This window comes from Dreissena polymorpha, chromosome 1 (genome assembly GCF_020536995.1).
Source record: "Dreissena polymorpha isolate Duluth1 chromosome 1, UMN_Dpol_1.0, whole genome shotgun sequence".
Taxonomy (NCBI): domain Eukaryota; kingdom Metazoa; phylum Mollusca; class Bivalvia; order Myida; family Dreissenidae; genus Dreissena; species Dreissena polymorpha.
In genome coordinates, this window is record NC_068355.1 from 154,077,108 (window position 1) to 154,097,247 (window position 20,140).

Consider the following 20,140-nt stretch of genomic DNA (forward strand, 5'->3'; position numbering starts at 1 on the left):
ATCATACCCATCTTTGTGATCATTTATTTTCTTTTGAAGATTTTGATAAAATTTATAGTATTTGTCTTTTTCTTCTTCGAGAGGATCTAAAACCATGGTCTCAGAAAGTTGAGGCAGTGGATAACCAAAGCGACACAATTTTTCTTCTCCCTTGCGACAGGTTCTTGAGTGTTTATGAAGTTGAAGTTCAAGAGCATCAATTTTAGAAGAGCACTGCCAAAATTGATTCACATAAAGAGATATTTCTTCATTGCTGTTAACTCCAAACTTTGGAGCATTTTCTATCCATAAAAGCATGTGAATGTGTGGAGAACCACGCTGTTGGAATTCAACTCTGTAAAAATAATCTGTTAATTTACCAAGTGGTGTATGCTCACTTGTTAGCACAATGTTGATAAACTCCTGAACCCTGTGGTCAAAATATCTTGAACATATTTCAGGATCTTTTTGTATTAGCTTTATTTTTTCTTCCCATGTAAGATTTTCAATCTGTGTACTATTATTCAATTCCTTGCCTAAATTCAACGTTGAGAGCATTTTTAGTAGATCAGGCCACCTAGTATCAGCAGAAGATAGTGACATAAACCATGTTGGCAACCCTATTTGTCTAATCATAGCAAAGACATCTTTTTTCCTTGTTTCCAAATAGGCTGGAGAATTGCACAGTTGCTTGAATATGTAATAGCCCTTATCTTTTTTAACCATATTGTTCATGAAATTTAGATCTTTAGCCTGAATGACAGTAATTTTCTTGTTGCTATCTTTGCATCTTCGAACAGCAAGATTGACTTTATCATTTAATTGTTTCATTTACAATTTCTTCAGTTTGAAAAATATGTTTAGAACACTGTTAGCAGCCCGTCTATCTTTACTGCGTAATTCCCATTTAGCAATGTCGCTATAATGAACTGGAACAAGCCTTTGATCGTTATCCAATCGTCTCTGACCGAAGAAAATATAAGGAAAACAGAGATATTCTGCATCTATATCTTGATATTAACTCAATGGCCTTTAACTTCACCTGGTGCAAATGTGAATGATGCATTTCTATTTTCAATATTTGCATCATCTAATAGAGTATCAATGTTTCCGACATTTTCTTGAACCACTTCTTCAGCATCTGAATCATAAAGTTCTTGTTTTGATCCATTTTCATTACATTTTCATTACAAGACTCAGAGGTAGTGAGTTATCTGATGTGTTACACAAAAATGTTCGTCTTCATCAGACTTGGACTGAGTAACACTTCTATTCCAATCTGGATCTAATGCAATATTAGTGCTTTTATACAAATCACTATGTTTAATTTACCAGTCCAAAGCAGCTAAAACAATCAAAGGGCGAACATTTTCCGAAAAAGCACACAATTTATATGACATCTTTTTTTTTAATTTCACAGCCATTGTTATATTTTCATCAAGCGGTCTTGGAAGAGCGTTAAGATTCATGTAGAGGCTTCAGTTTGAAAAATGTGGGACCCCTAACATTGAACTCAAATTTGACTAAACGATGAGTGACACATTGAAAATGCTTACATATTTGCTTAAAAGGGTGGTTTTCCTTCAAACTGCTACCAATTTTGTGCAGCAAAATCTCATACCATCGACAAAATCAATCAAAATACAAAGCGATTTTAACACAACAAGGGCTGTTTGTAAAACATGCATGCCCCCCATACGGGCTGTCCGTTGTAGTGGCAGCCATTATGTGAAATGTTTTTTGTCACTGTGACCTTGACCTTTGACCTAGTGACCTGAAAATCAATATGGGTCATCTGCGAGTCATGATCAATGTACCTATGAAGTTTCATGATCCTAGGCGTAAGCGTTCTCGAGTTATCATCCGGAAACCATTTAACTATTTCGGGTCACTGTGACCTTGACCTTTGACCTAATGACCTCAAAATCAATAGGGGTCATCTGCGAGTCATGATCAATCTACCTATGAAGTTTCATGACCCTAGGTGTATGCGTTCTTGAGTTATCATCCAAAAAACCATTTTACTATTTCTGGTCACTGTGACCTTGACCTTTGACCTAGTGACCTCAAAATCAATAGGGGTCATCTGCGAGTCATGATCTATCTAACGATGGAGTTTCATGATCCTAGGCGTATGCGTTCTTGAGTTATCATCCGGAAACCATTTTACTATTTCAGGTCACTGTGACCTTGACCTTTGACCTAGTGACCTCAAAATCAATAGGGGTCATCTCCGAGTCATGATCAATCTACCTATGAAGTTTCATGATCCTAGGCATATGGGTTCTTGAGTTATCATCCGGAAACCATTTTACTATTTCGGATCACCGTGACCTTGACCTTTGACCTAGTGACCTCAAAATCAATAGGGGTCATCTGCGAGTCATGATCTATCTAACGATGAAGTTTCATGATCCTAGGCGTATGCATTCTTGAGTTATCATCCGGAAACCATTTTACTATTTCGGGTCACCGTGACCTTTGACCTAGTGACCTCAAAATCAATAGGGGTCATCTGCGAGTCATGATCAATCTACCTATGAAGTTTCATGATCCTAGGCATATGCGTTCTTGAGTTATCATCCGGAAACCATTTTACTATTCCAGGTCACCGTGACCTTTGACCTAGTGACCTCAAAATCAATAGGGGTCATCTGCGAGTCATGATCAATCTATCTATGAAGTTTTATGATCCTAGGCCCAAGCGTTCTTGAGTTATCATCAGGAAACCACCTGGTGGACGGACCGACAGACCAACATGTGCAAAGCAATATACCCCCTCTTCTTCGAAGGGGGGCATAAAAATAGACATTATTTTCAAAAATCTGAATGATGTTTATTCAACGTATTTCTGCGGAAAATTATATAACTTTTTAATAATATCAACATTTATGGGGGCAAGTTACGCTTAAATAGTAAAAAGAAAATTGCATATCTAGAAATATCAAAACTCGAACACATGTCATTTCATGACGATGGGGGCAGACATTTTTAGATTAATAAAATTGAAAGAAACATGCTAAAAACTCACTCAACGCCTTATTGACATTCCAAACGGTTGACGATGACAAATGCATTGGATTGTAAACATAAAACGGCAGGTCAAAGAGGCAATTAACATCAAACAACGAAGACCATCGCTTAACCGAGACGAGGAGCTGGAACTTCCGCCTGTGTACAATTCCCTCCTAGTGTCATGTGACCATCCTACGTCACATTACTCACTCAACTGACCAGCACATCGCTGATGAAGACTATGTGATATAGTCGAAATATCTGAGTAAGCAAATATTGCTCTGAGTTATGGAATTTATTGACTCAAACATTTTGGAAGTTATATGATACGTTTGTAATCAATAATATTTGACAGTTTTCTTCTTTTTGCAGTTTTCTTCTTTTTTATTCATAACAAATTAACCTGGCTTAATAAACACATAGCTCATACATGATATATATGTCTAACATCTATGAACTTAATAAGTCTGACTGTAGGAGGCCAATGCCAACCACTATTCCTATAAATGAAGGCAAAAGCAACATATGAATATGAATTCCCATCATCATAAGATAGTTATACCTGACTGCAAATACTTCACACTAGGCAAGATAGCTGCACAAAACCCAATGACATGTATTTTGGATATGAGCTGTGTTCTGTGAATAGGGGGTTTAATGCAAGTGCGTAGATGAGACTTTCTTGAAATGAAAAATATCATAAAAGCGAAAGGTGTAATCCATGATAAGCCTTTGCAGACTGCATAGGCTTAACTGGGACGACACTTGACAAGATGCATTGAACCCCCTTTTCACAGAGCACGGTTCATATAATTTCTTAGTCATGTAAATTGCTATATGTTATGCAAACCCCTTTAATCTCTTACAGCATTGTCAGTAAATTTCAAACTACTTTGTTAAGCAAATATTAACAGACTTCTGTTCAATAAAATAAGATTCATATGGCATGAGTAATTAGATAACAGCATTGAATAAAAATAACATATTTTGTAAATGAACATTAAGGTTATGAAAATATGAAAAGGAATAGCGTGTATGCTACAAATAAAAGAATGCAGACAGACACAAAAAACATATACTATATAACGCCCCCCCCCACCAAAAAATAAAAAGATGGGCTCTTCATCTACATTCCACACAAATCACTTATCACTGACATTGATTTGAAAATCCAATTTATAGTTTTAGATTTCATTTGAATTAATGAATAATAAAAATGGTTCAAATAGGACAATTACTTAAAAAGACATTTGACCTAACCAATAAATATACATTCATAACAAATGAATAAATACAAACTAATTGCAGACAAACCAATTAAGACATAACAAAACAAGAGGGCCTGAAAGGCCCAAAGTCGCTCACCTGAGATAAAAGAAATGACCTGGTTTTTGCAGCCCAAGATATCAATGGAACAAATGTTCTAACTAAGTTTCATGAAGAATGAACAACAAATGGCCCGCTGGCGGCCATGTTTTTCAACAGACCTGAACCAGTTTTGAACTCATCCAAGATAACATTGGGACAAATCTTCTGACAAAGTTTCATGAACATCTGACAATATATGTGGCCGCTACAGTGTTTACAAGGCAATTATTCATGACGCACAACGGAAGACAGAAAATTGATAAAAGGTGATCACAAAAGTTCACCATGAGCAAAAAATATTATGCTCAAAAAGATTGTCACCATGTTTGAAGATAATATTATTAAAACTAATTGAGTAAACTATATCAATATATGATAACAGCATTTGCCCTCAGCAAGTGTCATTCAAATTGAACTTAAAAAAATATTCACAATGTTTCACTATAAACAATTATAGACATACAAAACAAGATTTTATTATAGCCATATAAGGAAAAATGCCCTGCCCCTTGGAAGCCATTTTCTTCAAGCAAACATAATTTTTTTCGAACTCATCCAAGATATCATTGAGACCAATCTTCTAACAAAATTTCATGAAGATTGGACAATAAATGTGGCCTCTAGAGTGTTAACAAGGTTTTACTATAGCCATATAAGGAAAAATGCCCTGCCCCTGATGGCCATGTTTTTTAAGCAACCAAAACCATTGTTGTACTCATCCAAGATATCATTGGGACAAATCTTCTGACCAAGTTTCATGATGATCAGAAAATTAATTTGACCTCTAGAGTGTTAGCAAGATTTTACTATACATGTACCCATATAAGGAAAAAAGCCCCGCCCCCGTGGTGGCCATGTTTTTCAACCAACCGGCATCATTTTTTAAACTTGTCTAAGATATTATTGGGATGAGTCTTCTGACCGAGTTTCATGAAGATCGGTCTATAAATGTGGCCTGTAGAGTGTTAACAAGATTTTACTATAGCCTTATATAGCCATATAAGGAAAAATGCCCCGCCCCTTGGCGGCCATGATTTTAAAGCAAACGTAACCATTTTTGAACTCATCCAAGATATTACTAAGACAAATCTTCTGACCATATTTCATCAAGATTGGACAATAAATATGGTTTCTAGAGTGTTAACAAGGTTTTACTAAATATAGCCATATAAGGAAAATGCCCCGCCCCTGGCGGCCATGTTTTTAAACCAACCGGCATCATTTTCGAACTCATCCAATATATTGTTGGGATGAATCTTCTGACAAAGTTTCATGAAGATTGGACAATAAATGTGGCCTCTAGAGTGTTAACAAGATTTTACTTTAGCCATATATAGCCATATAAGGAAAAATGCCCCGCCCCTTGGCATCCATGTTTTTCAAGCAAAGGTTACCATTTTTGAACTCATCCAGGATATCAGTGGGACAAATCTTCTGAGCAAGTTTCATGAAGATTGGAAAATAAATGTGGACCCTAGAGTGTTAACAAGGTTTTACTATAGCCATATAAGGAAAAATGCCCCGCCCCCTGGCGGCCATGTTTTTCAATCAACCGGCATCATTTTCGAACTCATCCAAGATATTATTGGGATGAATCTTTTTACCAAGTTTTATGAAGATCAGACAATAAATGTGGCCTCTAGAATGTTAACAATATTTTACTATAGCCATATAAGGAAAAATGCCCTGCCCCTAATGGCAGCCATGTTTTTCAAGCAAACATAACCATTTTCCAACTCATCCAAGATATCATTGAAACCAATCTTCTGACCAAATTTCATGAAGATTGGACAATAAATGTGGCCTCACGGACGACGGACAAAAAGCGATCACAAAAGCTCACCATGAGCACGTTGTGCTCAGGTGAGCTAAAAATAAATAACACAAGAAGTCTGTTCAAACAGAAAAATTCCTTCAAAGAACACATATACAAATACAATTAATAATGTTTGAACAGTGACATTACAAATGTATTAATACATATTATATTGATTATTATATTTCCTCTTTAATTTAAGAAATAACAACAAGTATAAATGATCCCAAAATTGTTAAATGTTCTATTTATGTACAGTGCTTTAAACAATGATAATAAATATGCAGGTCTTTCATGGCTATTCTTGCAACGAAAGAACAAACAATAACTTTAATAGCTTATTTATGGAGTTCTCATGGTGCATCCACCGATAATTTCTGACCTAATCTTGAAGCAAAAGAACAGTTCTATCATCACTCAATAATCAAATGCTGGACTTAAATTAAAATGATTTGTATTTAAGAGATAACTTCATAAACCGCTTTTTTGTTTTATTGCATTTAAAGCCTCAGAAAATTAGAGTAGTTTTGGGAAATATGGAATAAAGAATTCATGTCAAGTATACAATATACACAATAAACCAAAAAAAAAATTAATTAAAATACAAATCAATAAAGAGGATGACAAAACTATCGAAAGGCAAGAATTAAGTCAGAAAAAAATCTGAACCAGAACAAGATAGAACCACAACCTAGACTGGAAAAGAACTACACAAATAATGTTCATCATTTGACAAAAATGTGTTTTCTATATCTTCTTTTTTATGGAAAAGAAGATAACAAGATAGTACTTTTATTTTGAATCCTTTCCTGTGTCATTCAGGGAATAAAAACCAGCCATGGACATGATGTAAAGAAAGGGGCACAATGTCATAAGGCACCTTATAGTGAGATGACATTGCCATACTGTGATCTTGTGTAGCAAAGTCTATTTCTTTTTAAGAAAAGTTGATATTGCTGGGAAGCTATGACGAAATGTAACGCAAAATTGGGTCTGATGCCATATGCGGCCAGCAAATTACCAGACACCATGATCTCAATTAATGACAACATGTGACCTTGCATAGATTTATATCAGCCAGCCAAACTACTATCCCGGCTCCACCAAAAAAAAAAACTAACTATTTTTCTAAAAATTTTAAGCAAATAATGAGTGTATCTATTAAACAATTGTTAACCATGTCTATATACATATATTTTGCAAATTTAAATGTATATTAAATATTTGCTCATCTAACCTATAGAAATGGTTTTGTCATTTATGTTAATTTATCACCTTTTTCCTTACTGTTGTTGTTTCTTTTTTATTTGACTCAATACCGAAATGAGGATATCTTATCATGTTGACATTCTTTGTAAATGTATGTGTTTTGAGTATGTAAGTCTTGAATGAAATGTCTGTCTTTCTGTTTGTCTGTCTTCACAAATGCATATTGCATAAGACCCATTTTTGCACTACACAGCACATGGTTGTTTTGTAACATTTTAAATTATTACAAAAGTATCAATATGCAGTCTAATTTTTTTTTGAAAACATGATAAAGAATTTGACATTGCCAACATGTTAAGTTTTTTAAGTGCAAATATGTACAAAATAACGCGGTTGTTGGTAAACAGACACTACTTAAAGTTAGAAAAACAAAACGGAATACAAAAGTCTTTTCATTTGACTTTGAATTTACATTCAAAATATAAACAGTGGTGCCAGCAGATGTCAGCAAGAGTACCTTGGCCATTCTAAACCCTCATGACTCGAAATAAGTTTAGGAAAGGACTGGGTTTTCTAGGTTTGGTTCCATCCACTCAATATCTACCATAATTGGGGTAATGAAGACCACGAGGTTAGTGATACAATATATTTAATAATACATGTATGTTCATAACACCCCTGGGGCTGGCTGTGGAGTTATGATTTTTTATATAATGGGCCTACTGCAAATTTTTCTCACATGAAAGGGCCCCCAGTACACTTCCCCGCAATAAAAACGTGCAGATGTGTTTTATTGCCCCTGCTACACAAGGGGATTAGCACTAATTTCCTCGAACAAACTGATATACATGTACAAAAAGAAGAGACACACCGTTTGGTCTATGCGCTCCTGAGATTTAATGGTAGCTTACTGAATCCTAAGTTTGGATACATGGACAAAAAATGAATTTGTATTATGTTAATTACATTTTGTGTCATATATTTAACAAAATTCTTATGTTTAGATTTTGGTTTGAGGCTTTAATTAATACATGTATGTAAAGTTTGAGATAGAACACAATAAAATAAAACAGAATCTAAACTAGAGCTTTGTCACAGACGTGACATATACCCCCACGTGCCGCATTGACACAGACTATTTTGCATGCTGTCTTCACAAAACAAGAGAATCAAATTTATGGCTATTTTTAAGAATTATAATGCCATTATCATTTATGGCCATTTTAACCTTTGAACTCTTGAATTCTTTCGCATGACATGCCATCCAAATTTATGGCCACTTTTTTAGTTTTGAATTCCAAGTGTGACCTAGACCTTGGAGTTATCGACATAATTCTTTCGCATGACTCATCGCTCAATGATTGTGAACAAATGAACCAGGTATTTTAAAAATCTCACAATAAATGACATAGTAATGGCCCAGACAAGATCATTTATGGCCATTTTTGGCCTTTAAACTCACAGTGTGACCATGACATTGCAGATATTGGCGTAATTCTTTTGCGGGACACACCGTCCAATAATAGTGAACAAATGTGCCAAATGATTTTAAAATTTCACAATGAACAAAATAGTAATGGCCCCCACAAACTCATTTATGGCCATTTTGACCTTTGAGCTCAGTGTGACCTTGACCTTGGAATTATCAACGTAATTCTTTCGCGCGACACACCGTCCAATGTGGGTGAACAAATATGCCAAATGATTTTTAAATTTCATAATGAACGACATAGTTATGGCCCGGACAAGCTCATTCATGGCCATTTTTGACCTTTGAACTCAAAGTGTGACCTTGACCTTGGAAATATCGACGTAATTCTTTTGCGCTACACACCATCCACTGATGGTGAACAAATATGACAAATGATTTTAAAATCTCACAATGAACGACATAGTTATTGCCCAGACAAGCTCATTTATGGCCATTTTTAATCTTTGAACTCAAAGTGTGACCTTGACCTTCATTATATCGACGTAGATCTTTCGCGCGACACACCATCCCATGATGGTGAACAAATTGGCCAAATGATTTAAAATCTCACAATAAATGAAAAAGTTATGGCCCGGACAAGCATTTGACCCTTGAACTCCAAGTGTGACCTTGACCTTGGAGATATCAACGTACTTTTTTCACACGACACACCGTCCCATGATGGTGAACAAATGTACTAAGTTATTTTAAAATCTAACGATAGATGACGTAGTTATGGTCCGGACAAACTTTCCATTTAAAACACACTAAGTGACCCCATGACCTAGTTTTTGACCCGGCATGATCCATATTCAAACTTGACCTATACATCATCAAGATACAACTTGTGACCAAGTTTGGTGAAGATCGGATGAAATGTCAGGACAGACCGACAGACCTACCGACCGACAAAGTGACTCCTATATAGACCCCATTACCAATGGTAATGGGGGTATAAATATTATGCATACCTAAGCCAGTGATTTGCTGAGAACAATAAAATGGCACTGTATGGAATATTGCTGAAAAAATAGCAAACCAAATAATACATAAAAATTTATAATGAGCTCAACTGAATAATGACCGTAATTTGGCCTACCAATAATTCCAAAAACATGCAGAAAACGCCAATTACAAGGGATAAACTCCCAAACCATCATATATTTATATCACAACTAACATCAGTTTAATAAACAGATAACAGGTATATTTGCTATTATCACAACACAGGAATATTGTAGTGCCTATCATCTTCTGCTAACAAAGTGACAACAGGCCAAGAGTCAGTGCCGTCCTCAGGGTAGTAGGCTACAAAATCTTCCTCGTTAAACTGACTCAGGCGGAGAACTCTAATACGGACACCCAGGCTGTAACCTAACAGGCACATTTCCACCTGAATAATGTAAGAGAACAAAATGTACTACAAAATCACAGGGTATTTTATAACTGCAACAATCAACAGAAATTTACATTTAAACATTTTGTTGCAATAGGATAAACAACTGAAATAGCCATTCAGAAGTATACAACTTTATTGAAATAGTGGGGTCTTCTCTAAACTATCTTTGTTCTGTCCATAGACTTTGCTGGAGATTGACCCAAGATGGCATGGATTAGTTGTAGCTCAATAACTTGCCAGAGATGTTCATGTTATTCATCAACATTTGGTATGGTTCCATTGGCAGTACAATGACTATTGCTTGGATGTATTGTTTTTTTTTATTTCCTTCACGAGTCATTTCAACTCAGGAAACACACAATTCTTTTTGTGGTAATTTAAATATATATTTATATGATTTTGTTTGTCCATATATTTTACTTACTTAACTTTATCAGCCAATATTTAATAATCCCACGCACTTCTAGTGCAGGTGAATAATTAAACAAACAAAACATTTAAATAACAAAGCAAATGAAAAACTGTGAGTGTTAGTGATACAAGCAATTACATTTGATTACCTGTTCCAGTCCACCAGAATTGCCGACACTATTAAGATGGTTTTTAATGAATGCTGCCACACTCTCCGAGGTGTCCCTCGCAAACAGCAGCCATGCAAACACAGGCACATTCCTGCCCTGCTCCATATCACCATGGAGACGTAGTGCACTCAGTGCCATCAGCAGTTTGACTCCTTCCATAAGGTCAAGGTCACAGTCAGGGTCAGAGTTCAGAGAGTCCACCAAGGATTGTTCCTTGTCTGCATTGCTGGAATGTTCTTTCATCTGTTCAATCTGAAACAGTCCATGTACAATGTGAAATGTACATAACATAATATGGTTCAATCTTTCAAGTTTAGAATTTCAGATTTTATTCAAGTTATTACAACAAGTAAAATTTGTGATTTTTATAACATAAATATTTTACTAAGTATTGGAATAGGTGCATTCATTCAACATATCTTATGCATAAAAACGTTCTTATTGCTTTAAAACACAAAATATAATATTTTATAAAGTTTTCAATGATTATATGAACAAAATCACTTCATTTTGTAAACTTTGCATTGCCACAATTGAATTTCAGACATTCAAATTCCTATAAACAAAAACATTCTTGGAACTGCTTAAAGCTTTGCATACTTTATGAAGCCTTTTTAACACACCTTTGCATAGTACGTGTTCAGACACTTGTTCATCAATTCAAGCTGATTTTGTGTTGTAAAATCCCTGCGTTTAGCAAATGTCCATTGACGAAGACCTGAAGATTTGTAATTGTAGGCCGAGGCAAGCGCTTGCATAGCATCATCTCTGGAAGACCAAGTGTTCAAGGGAGGTAATCCACTGATCAAAGTCTGAACAACAGCACTTCTAACACCGCAATAGTTGTCTCCCCTGATCCGACGTAGATGACAGGACCGGCAATGGTTGGGAATAGCTCTATAAGCCTGCATAACAAACAAGAACAATAGATTTTGTTCCATTAAAGTTGAAACACATGCATAGATTTTGCATTAAACTTGCAGTGCAATTTTAATTTTGATGCAATTTTAATTTTAATACATGATTTTTATATTTAGTATTAACTTATTAATATGCATGCATTACAAAACTGAATTAGTAAAAGAATATCTATGTTTAAAGCAAGTGAATGCAACTTATTAGTTTTATTCAGCACAAAAAACATTAATGATAAATATACAAGAATAAAAGTTAAAAAGAAGTGGTACCGGATCATCTACAAAATTAAGAGCTGAACACATCTTTTAGTTTGAACAGTCAACAATTCATTCATGTATTAAAAACAAGTATAAGATTTTTTCATATAACACATAGGTCAGTTTTGGGTTCTAAGCCAAATAGGAAAACATTTACCTGTATCTCTATAAACTAGATCGTTATTAATTTCATTTAAGTAAACACAATTTGATTAGGTACTATAAAAAGAGAATTATTTTTTATATTTAACATACCGATGATATGTGTTTATTTTCATACATTGCTTAAGAATCAGCAAATAAAATGTTTGATGTTAAAATGGTATATTCTTTCTTTAAAAGCTCAAAAAATAGCCTGTAAAATTCAAATCCTATTTCCCTGCTCCTTTCAAATGTTAGACCAACCTGTCTCATGAGGCAGGCTTTCGGAGTGTCCCCTCGCCATTCACTGTCTGCGTATTCCTCTATTGATACTCTGTCACAAATATTGAGAATCACGTTTAACTTTGTCTTCGATTCCTTGTCTAATGTTTCCACTTTCTCGGTCACTATTTTCTGAAATTCAAAACTCTGGGTTAGTCATTTCTATAGAGAATTTCTTAAAGGTCCTTAATGAAGTCTCCTCATAATCAATATTATCAATTATTATCTTCAGAAGAGCACAACATCATCAACAACATGATACTACAAATCAATGCAATCACCATTATCACCACAAGAATAAGGTAGATTGTAAATATAAATATTCGTGTTTACAATACAAAACCAAAAAAAAAATTCCTTGTGGATTGTATCCATGTCTTATACATAAAATTCTATCACAAAAGAAAAAAGAAAGGATATCATGTTTCTCATTTTATTAATCAGATTAGTTTGTTGAAGATTGCTAGTGATCGTGGTGTCCACAGAAAAAACAATTGGCTTAAATAAATGAATATCTGTCTACAAGTGAGATTTGTAATTGAGAAATTGTCCATGAAATTATTTTTTCTCTAGGAATTTGATTGCAAACAAATTGACAATTACTTTAATTCTATTTCTAATGGCTTACAATCTCCAGTTAAACTGATTATTTTAGGAGATTGGCAAGTTTTTTTCCCAACAAATGTGTGACAATTGTCTGTCATCAAGTTGTTAAGTGAACAAGATTAATCTGTTAAATTGATTTGTCAAATGATTTGTTGACAAGTTTAAGGTGAGATTACAATGTATACATTTAAAAAAAGCCTGCTTTGTTCTTTGATTTGAGTGGATGACAGGTAACTGGTAGACAACGCCAATCAGAATTATCTATTGTTTACATTTCTGCTTTTAGAATGCAGTACAGTCCACTCTCGTTATCTCGAAGTCGGTGGGAAGGAGAAACAAGATGTGTTTGTGAAACACCAATGTCCCCCTATATGATGTTTGACATTGTAAGATGACCTTGACCTTGTGAAGGATGACCTTGACCTTGACCTTTCACCACTCAAAATGTGCAGCTCCATGAGATACACATGCATGCCAAATATCAAGTTGCTATCTTCAATATTGCAAAAGTATTCATAAAATAAGCGATTTGGGCCACATATATTTGACCTCTGACCTTGAAGGATGACCTTGACCTTTCACCACTCAAAATGAGCAGCTCCATGAGATGCACATGCATGCCAAATATCAAGTTGCTTTCTTCAAAATTGCAAAAGTATTCATAAAATGAGCGATTTTGGCCACATATAATTGACCTCTGACCTTGAAGGATGACCTTGACCTTGACCTATCACCACTCAAAATGTGCAGCTCCATGAGATACACATGCATGCCAAATATCAAGTTGCTATCTTCAATATTGCAAAAGTATTCATAAAATGAGCGATTTTGGCCACATATATTTGACCTCTGACCTTGAAGGATGACCTTGACCTTTCACCACTCAAAATGTGCAGCTTCATGAGATACACATGCATGCCAAATATGAAGTTGCTATCTTCAATATAGCAAAAGTTATTGCAAAATGTTAAAGTTGGCGCAAACAGACAGACAGACAGACCAACACACCAACAAACAGGGCAAAAACAATATGTCCCCCACTACTATAGTGGGGGACATAAAAATATCGAGATAACGAGAGTTTGAGATATCCGATTAGGCGTTTTCAAAGACAAAATGAGACGAAAATTTACCTTGTTTTTAACATCTATATACCTGCTAAGTGGTCTAACTAAAGCCGTAAATATGTGGCATAATACTCTCTACTGACCTATCTATTACCTGATATATACTATTTTTACGATGCGCGATTAAATTTGCTATTTAAATGCTTAAAATGACGTTTTAAGTGTTACTGAATTGCATGAACACATGCGGTTATCATTTTCTAAACTGTCGAGTAAACATCTGGCTATTTAAAGTTATGATGCAATGGACGTCCAATCAAGACGAGGGTTTTTCATCTGAACATGCGTAAATCACGTTCCGGAATACTGAACTGTACATGTACATTGTGTAGTTTGAAATGCAAAGTTCAATCGATTATTAGTACAGGATAAAATAAACCCACGGGTTATAAAGTGACAGGCCTTACTCAAGTGTTAATGGCTAACGACATTACACACGTGTGGTCATTGATTCAATTAATGGATCAATTATCTGCCGCACAGTATCGAGAGCAGCCGGGCGAAGCAGGACGGTGAAGTATCAAAGAAAAATTTCTCACCTTAGCTGACACTGGGACAGTTATTCGCACTTCGAGATAAACCACAGTAAATACATGTAAAATTGGGACTCTGGACAAATTTTTATATCGAGATATCGAATTATTCGACATGATGATCAATGAGCAATCAACACATAAGCTTTAATTTCTATGGTTGAAATTAAGTGGAGTATTTCTTAATGTTTGCAGTTCTTGGGCCAGACTCACCAGATTTCCTGTGCCTGTATTGATTGGGTCACTATTTGTGATGGAGACACTGGCCAAGGGGGCGGTGCTGTACGTGTCACTGTCGCTGGGGGTTGTCTCACTGGCCGTGTCATCCACATCACTCAGCCTCTCCCCCTGGACCCCTCCATTTAAATCTGAGGTTACTGCGTTGTTCATCACTGGGGAAATTATGTGAATGCTTTAATGTCTCACTATTTCATTTATAACAAGAGATGTGTTTGTCAGAAACACAATGCCCCCTATTGCGCCGCTTGACCTTTGACCTTGAAGGATGACCTTGACCTTGAACTTCCACCACTTAAAATGTGCAGCTTCATGAGAATGCCGCTTTGAAAAAAAATTAGTGTTTTTTTTAACTTTGACCTTGAAGGATAACCTTGACCTTGAAGGATGACCTTGACCTTGAACTTCTACCACTCAAAATGTGCAGCTTCATGAGAACGCCGATTTTATTTTTTATTTTTATTTTACCTTTGACCTTGAAGGATGACCTTGACCTTGACGGATGATCTTGACCTTGAACTTCCATCACTCAAAATGTACAGCTTCATGAGAACGCCACTTAAAAACAATTATTTTTTTACCTTTGACCTTGAAGGATGACCTTGACCTTGAAGGATGACCTTGACCTTGAACTTCCACCACTCAAAATGTGCAGCTTCATGAAAACGCCGCTTTGAAGAAAAAAAAATTGACCTTGAAGGATGATCTTGACCTTGAACTTCCACCACTCAAATGTGCAGCTTCATGAGAATGCTGCTTTGAAACATTTTTTTTTAACCTTTGACCTTGAAGGATGACCTTGACCTTGAACTTCCACCACTCAAAATGTGCAGCTTCATTAAGATACACATGCATGCCAAATATCAAGTTGCTATCTTCAGTATTTAATAAAATTTCTATTTATCATTTGGCAGGTATAGAAATCATCTCCCTTTAAAGGTTATTACTTCCCTTGAATTTTGTCCAATGCAACCGGGGGGGGGGGGGGGGGGGGGGGGTCTCACAGTCAATTATGACCATGTCAGACATCACTGACAACCAAGGCCTGTGGTTTAAAAGAGATCATAGCCAGAGTTGATCATGCATCTATGGACATGACATAAGTCCACAGGTATGAAATGATCATCAAAGAAATTATAATTGTATCATTAAATAAAAAACTTTAAAAAATCAATCATTTGGGTTATAAATAATCAAAATAATAAATCTGTACAGTAACTGTAAAAAGAACTTCAATTCTTGGTAAGGAAATATATAATATGAGATTTATAATTATATAAATTACTTCCCTTGAAAATAATTGTCTGTAACAAATCTCTATTTTTAGAAGCAAATAATTAAAAGCCACTACCATGACTGTAGATTCACCCCTCAAAATGTGCAGCTCCATGAGATACACATGCATGCAAAATATATAAAGTGGCTATGTTCAATATTGAATAATTATCTCCTTTTAAAGCTTATTACTTCCCTTAAATGTGTATTTTTTACCGTAGATGTTGAAGGATGACCTTGACGTTGACCTTTTACCACAATGTGTTTGTCAGAAACACAATGCCGCCTACTGCGCCGCTTTGATTTATTTAACAAAAATATATACGTGGGCAGGTCTGATAACTATGTCAATTTAAAGCTTATTACTTCCCTTGATTTTGTTTTTTCGACCCTAGGCCTTGAAGGATGATGTTCATCTTGAAATTTTACCACTCAAAATGTGCAGCTCCATAAGATACACATGCATGCCAAATATCAAGGTACTATCTTCAATATTTAAAAAGTTATGGCCAATGTTAAAGTTTTTCGGGCGGAGGGACAGAGTGACACACTGACATACTGACTGACGGACAGTTCAACTGCTATATGCCACCCTACCGGGGTCATAAAAACTGCTGAGGTAAATATTTTCATGTGTCTAGTAGTTGCTACCACAATGTGCTAACAATCAGACAGGAATGAGGAGATGCTTATAAAACAGTAAATAACTAAATATTTCAAACAAGACCTTGGGGGATATTTAATTCAGCAAATAGAAATTATTAGTACATTATTGTAGGACTGATAACTACAGTATTTCCTCTGGTTGATTGGAAAGACTTAAGTTTCAGCATAATACAATTAATATAGGATTATAGGATAATGAAAGCAACACTTCTTCATTGGGTTGCACTATTGCTCTCCAAGAAAACAATGTGCATGTACTGTTCCTCACAAAGGCAGCCAACATAACTCACCAGGGGCCAAAGCAATGCGGTTATCCACGCCATCTACTGGAGAGACCAATTCAGAGCGCTCCTCGATTCTTGGCAACACTCTGGTGCCTGAATAAATAGAACTAATAGATGTCCAAGATCTGAGTGCAGCAAAAACAATAGGGTGGCTTCATACTGCAAAATCATTATTATACATTGTGTATGTGTAACATAAATTTTCACACATGGGTAAACCTATCAAAAAATTGAGTCGCGTTCTGAGAAAACTAGGCACAATGCATGTGCGTAAAGTGTCGTCCCAGATTAGCCTGTGCAGTCCACACATGCTAATCAGAGACGACATTTTCCACTTTTATGACATTTTTCGTTTAAATGAAGTCTCTTCTTAACTAAAATCCAATTTAGGCAGAAAGTGTCATCCCTGATTAGCCTGTGCGGACTGCTCAGGCTAATCTGGGATGACACTATACGCACATGCATTAAGCCCAGTTTTCTCAGAACAAGACTCAATTAAACATTATTGACAAACAATTATTCCCAAAGGTTAATGTGTGTACAGCCAAAATTACTGTATGCACGGACGACATTATTATCAAATGTAATCCACAAATACTTCCTACAATTGCAATTTGCAATTCAAATCACTTCTGAGTATGCATTACACTGTTTTTAGCTTACACTTAAGATTTCATGTGGAAAGAACGTAGTAAAACTGTATCTATACTACTAACTAAGAAGATTACTCTGTACTAGGGATTATAGCACATATTTGTCACATCCTTCATGCTCATTTTGTGTACTGTGTTTTTCCAGGAATGTTGTATCTCTATTAGTCAACACGCTGCAGATCACACAAAAATAAACATATGTGATCAAAACCTGATTGAACAAGTTTTTGTGATATCATTAGCAAGAATTAAAATCATAATAATTTGTATTAGTTGGCTTTATCATAACAATGGTCAAGTCAATTTGCACAAGATAAACAGGGCCCATTTCCTATAGTGACTAATCCAGCTGATAATCCACTAACACATTTCAGTTTTACCAATATAATTTCCACTATTTCTTTAGAAATTCAACAAATGCTGTGTACATGAAATTTCATGCAAATGAATATGGAATATTATGCAGTAAAAATTGCTAGCTTAAATTCATTCAGTTATATATAAAGCTTTTAACCCTTCCAGTGCTGGAACCGAATTTTGAAGGCCTTTGCAAACAGTTTGGATCCAGATGAGACGCCACAGAACGTGGCGTCTCATCAGGATCCAAACTGTTTGCTATTGTGATAGTATTTTTTGAAAAAAATCTAAGAAAATTCTAATTTTAGAAATTCAGCAGACAACATTTTAGCAGACCACAAATTTCCCAGCATGCAAAGGGTTAAGGTGAAACAGTTTATATGGAGCTACAGTTGGCGCTGGACCCTTAAATCATTCACATCTTTTCCAACAACAAATTTCTGGATTTTTTAGTTCATGCTACACTCTATAATGATCAAAACAATGCTTACAGAAAAGAAACAGCTGCACATAACGTAATGTACCTTTTCTATTTTCTATTTATGAATCTCCCTGCATAATAATAATGTACCACTTTCTCATGCATCAACAATAATTTTTTTTATCTCATGTAATATTTAACAGCGGAAATTTTATACTTTTTCAAAGTCTAGATATCTTAGTTTGTCCAGTTTCTTTATTATTCATATACGCTCATTACTTTCACAAAGCAGTTTTACATAAGATCTTTATTATCAAAATCACTACTAACATATTCTCCATGATCTACATAACACTTTTTTTGTAATCGTGGTCTTGTTGAGAAATCTTTAAAGACAAGATTTAAACAAAATAATAGCTATACATATCATTTTTCAAACGAAAAATATAAGTAATCCATGATAAAATGTCCCAACACAAAGCATAACCAGTAAATAAATGAAGGGATTAACAAGGATTAGTAAATTGAGGTCACTACAAAATTGAAATAATACAAAAAAGCTAATTTTATGTAATGCGCAAGGCATGCATTAGTGGTCCTTAACTCTTTCAGTGCTGGAACCAAATTTTGAAGGCATTTGAAACAGTTTGGCTCCAGATGAGACGCCACAGAACATGACGTCTCATCAGGATCCAAACTGTTTGCTATTCTGATAGTATTCTTTGAAAAAAACACGAAAAAAATGCTAATTTTAGAAATTCAGCAGACAGCCAATTAGCAGACGACAAATTTCCCAGCATGCAAATGGTTAAAAGTATTAAACCAAAATATATAGAAAACTTCAAAGAGTAACAGTATGCATATTTTTAAATCATAGTACCATAAACCATAAATATTTCACTAAAGTATTACCCTAGACAAATCATTTCACAGTGTTGACAGTCTGTGACAGTTAACAAGATTATTTTATGTTGCTGTTACAAAATTACAGTACAGCACAATCACGCTAGAAAATCCCTGGGCAAATTGGTATTAAGGAATATTCATCGATTTATTTCAGAAGTATAGTGTAGTCATTAACCCTGAATATTTCCTATAATCCTTTGATTCTCTATTATAGGCCAAATCTGCATATGTTACTAAAAGCCAAATGGCCTGAATGATGGAATGTAATATCCTATCATTACTAATGTGGCCGTGTTTTGCTACACATTATATTTGATTCAATTTAATCATCATGCAGAAAAGAAAAGACCAACTAAAACAAGAGATTGCCAAGCAAAATGGTCCCCTACCGTTGAAATTCCACCATTATCAGATTTTTTTTTTTTATTGTTGCCATAGCAACCAGAATTCTTGACGTAGGAACAAAATGAAATGACATGCATAATCTCCATATTGCCATCTATCCATGTTTAAAGTTTCATGAAAAAAATATCAAGAACTTTTAAAGTAATCGCAGGATCCAGAAAAGTGTGATGGACTGACAGACAGAGCCCAAACAGCAAGTCCCCTCCGGTTTCACCAGTAGGGGACAATAAGAGA

The 20,140-nt window shown here is 35.2% G+C and overlaps 1 protein-coding gene across 5 annotated transcripts in view; it reads right to left on the reverse strand.

The window, feature by feature from the left end:
• Positions 1–3,274: 3,274 nt before the first annotated feature.
• Positions 3,275–20,140, reverse strand: part of LOC127856624 (uncharacterized) — a 76,423-nt gene continuing 59,557 nt past the window's right edge. For all 5 annotated transcript variants that reach the window (XM_052392944.1, XM_052392935.1, XM_052392949.1 and 2 more), the window contains 6 exons: positions 17,171–17,257; positions 14,916–15,094; positions 12,419–12,568; positions 11,462–11,743; positions 10,818–11,090; positions 3,275–10,251 (listed from right to left, as the gene is read on the reverse strand). In XM_052392944.1, coding sequence (XP_052248904.1) covers positions 10,078–10,251; positions 10,818–11,090; positions 11,462–11,743; positions 12,419–12,568; positions 14,916–15,094; positions 17,171–17,257 — 1,145 coding nt within the window. In that variant the 3' untranslated portion in view covers positions 3,275–10,077. The remainder of the gene's footprint in view (positions 10,252–10,817; positions 11,091–11,461; positions 11,744–12,418; positions 12,569–14,915; positions 15,095–17,170; positions 17,258–20,140) is intronic.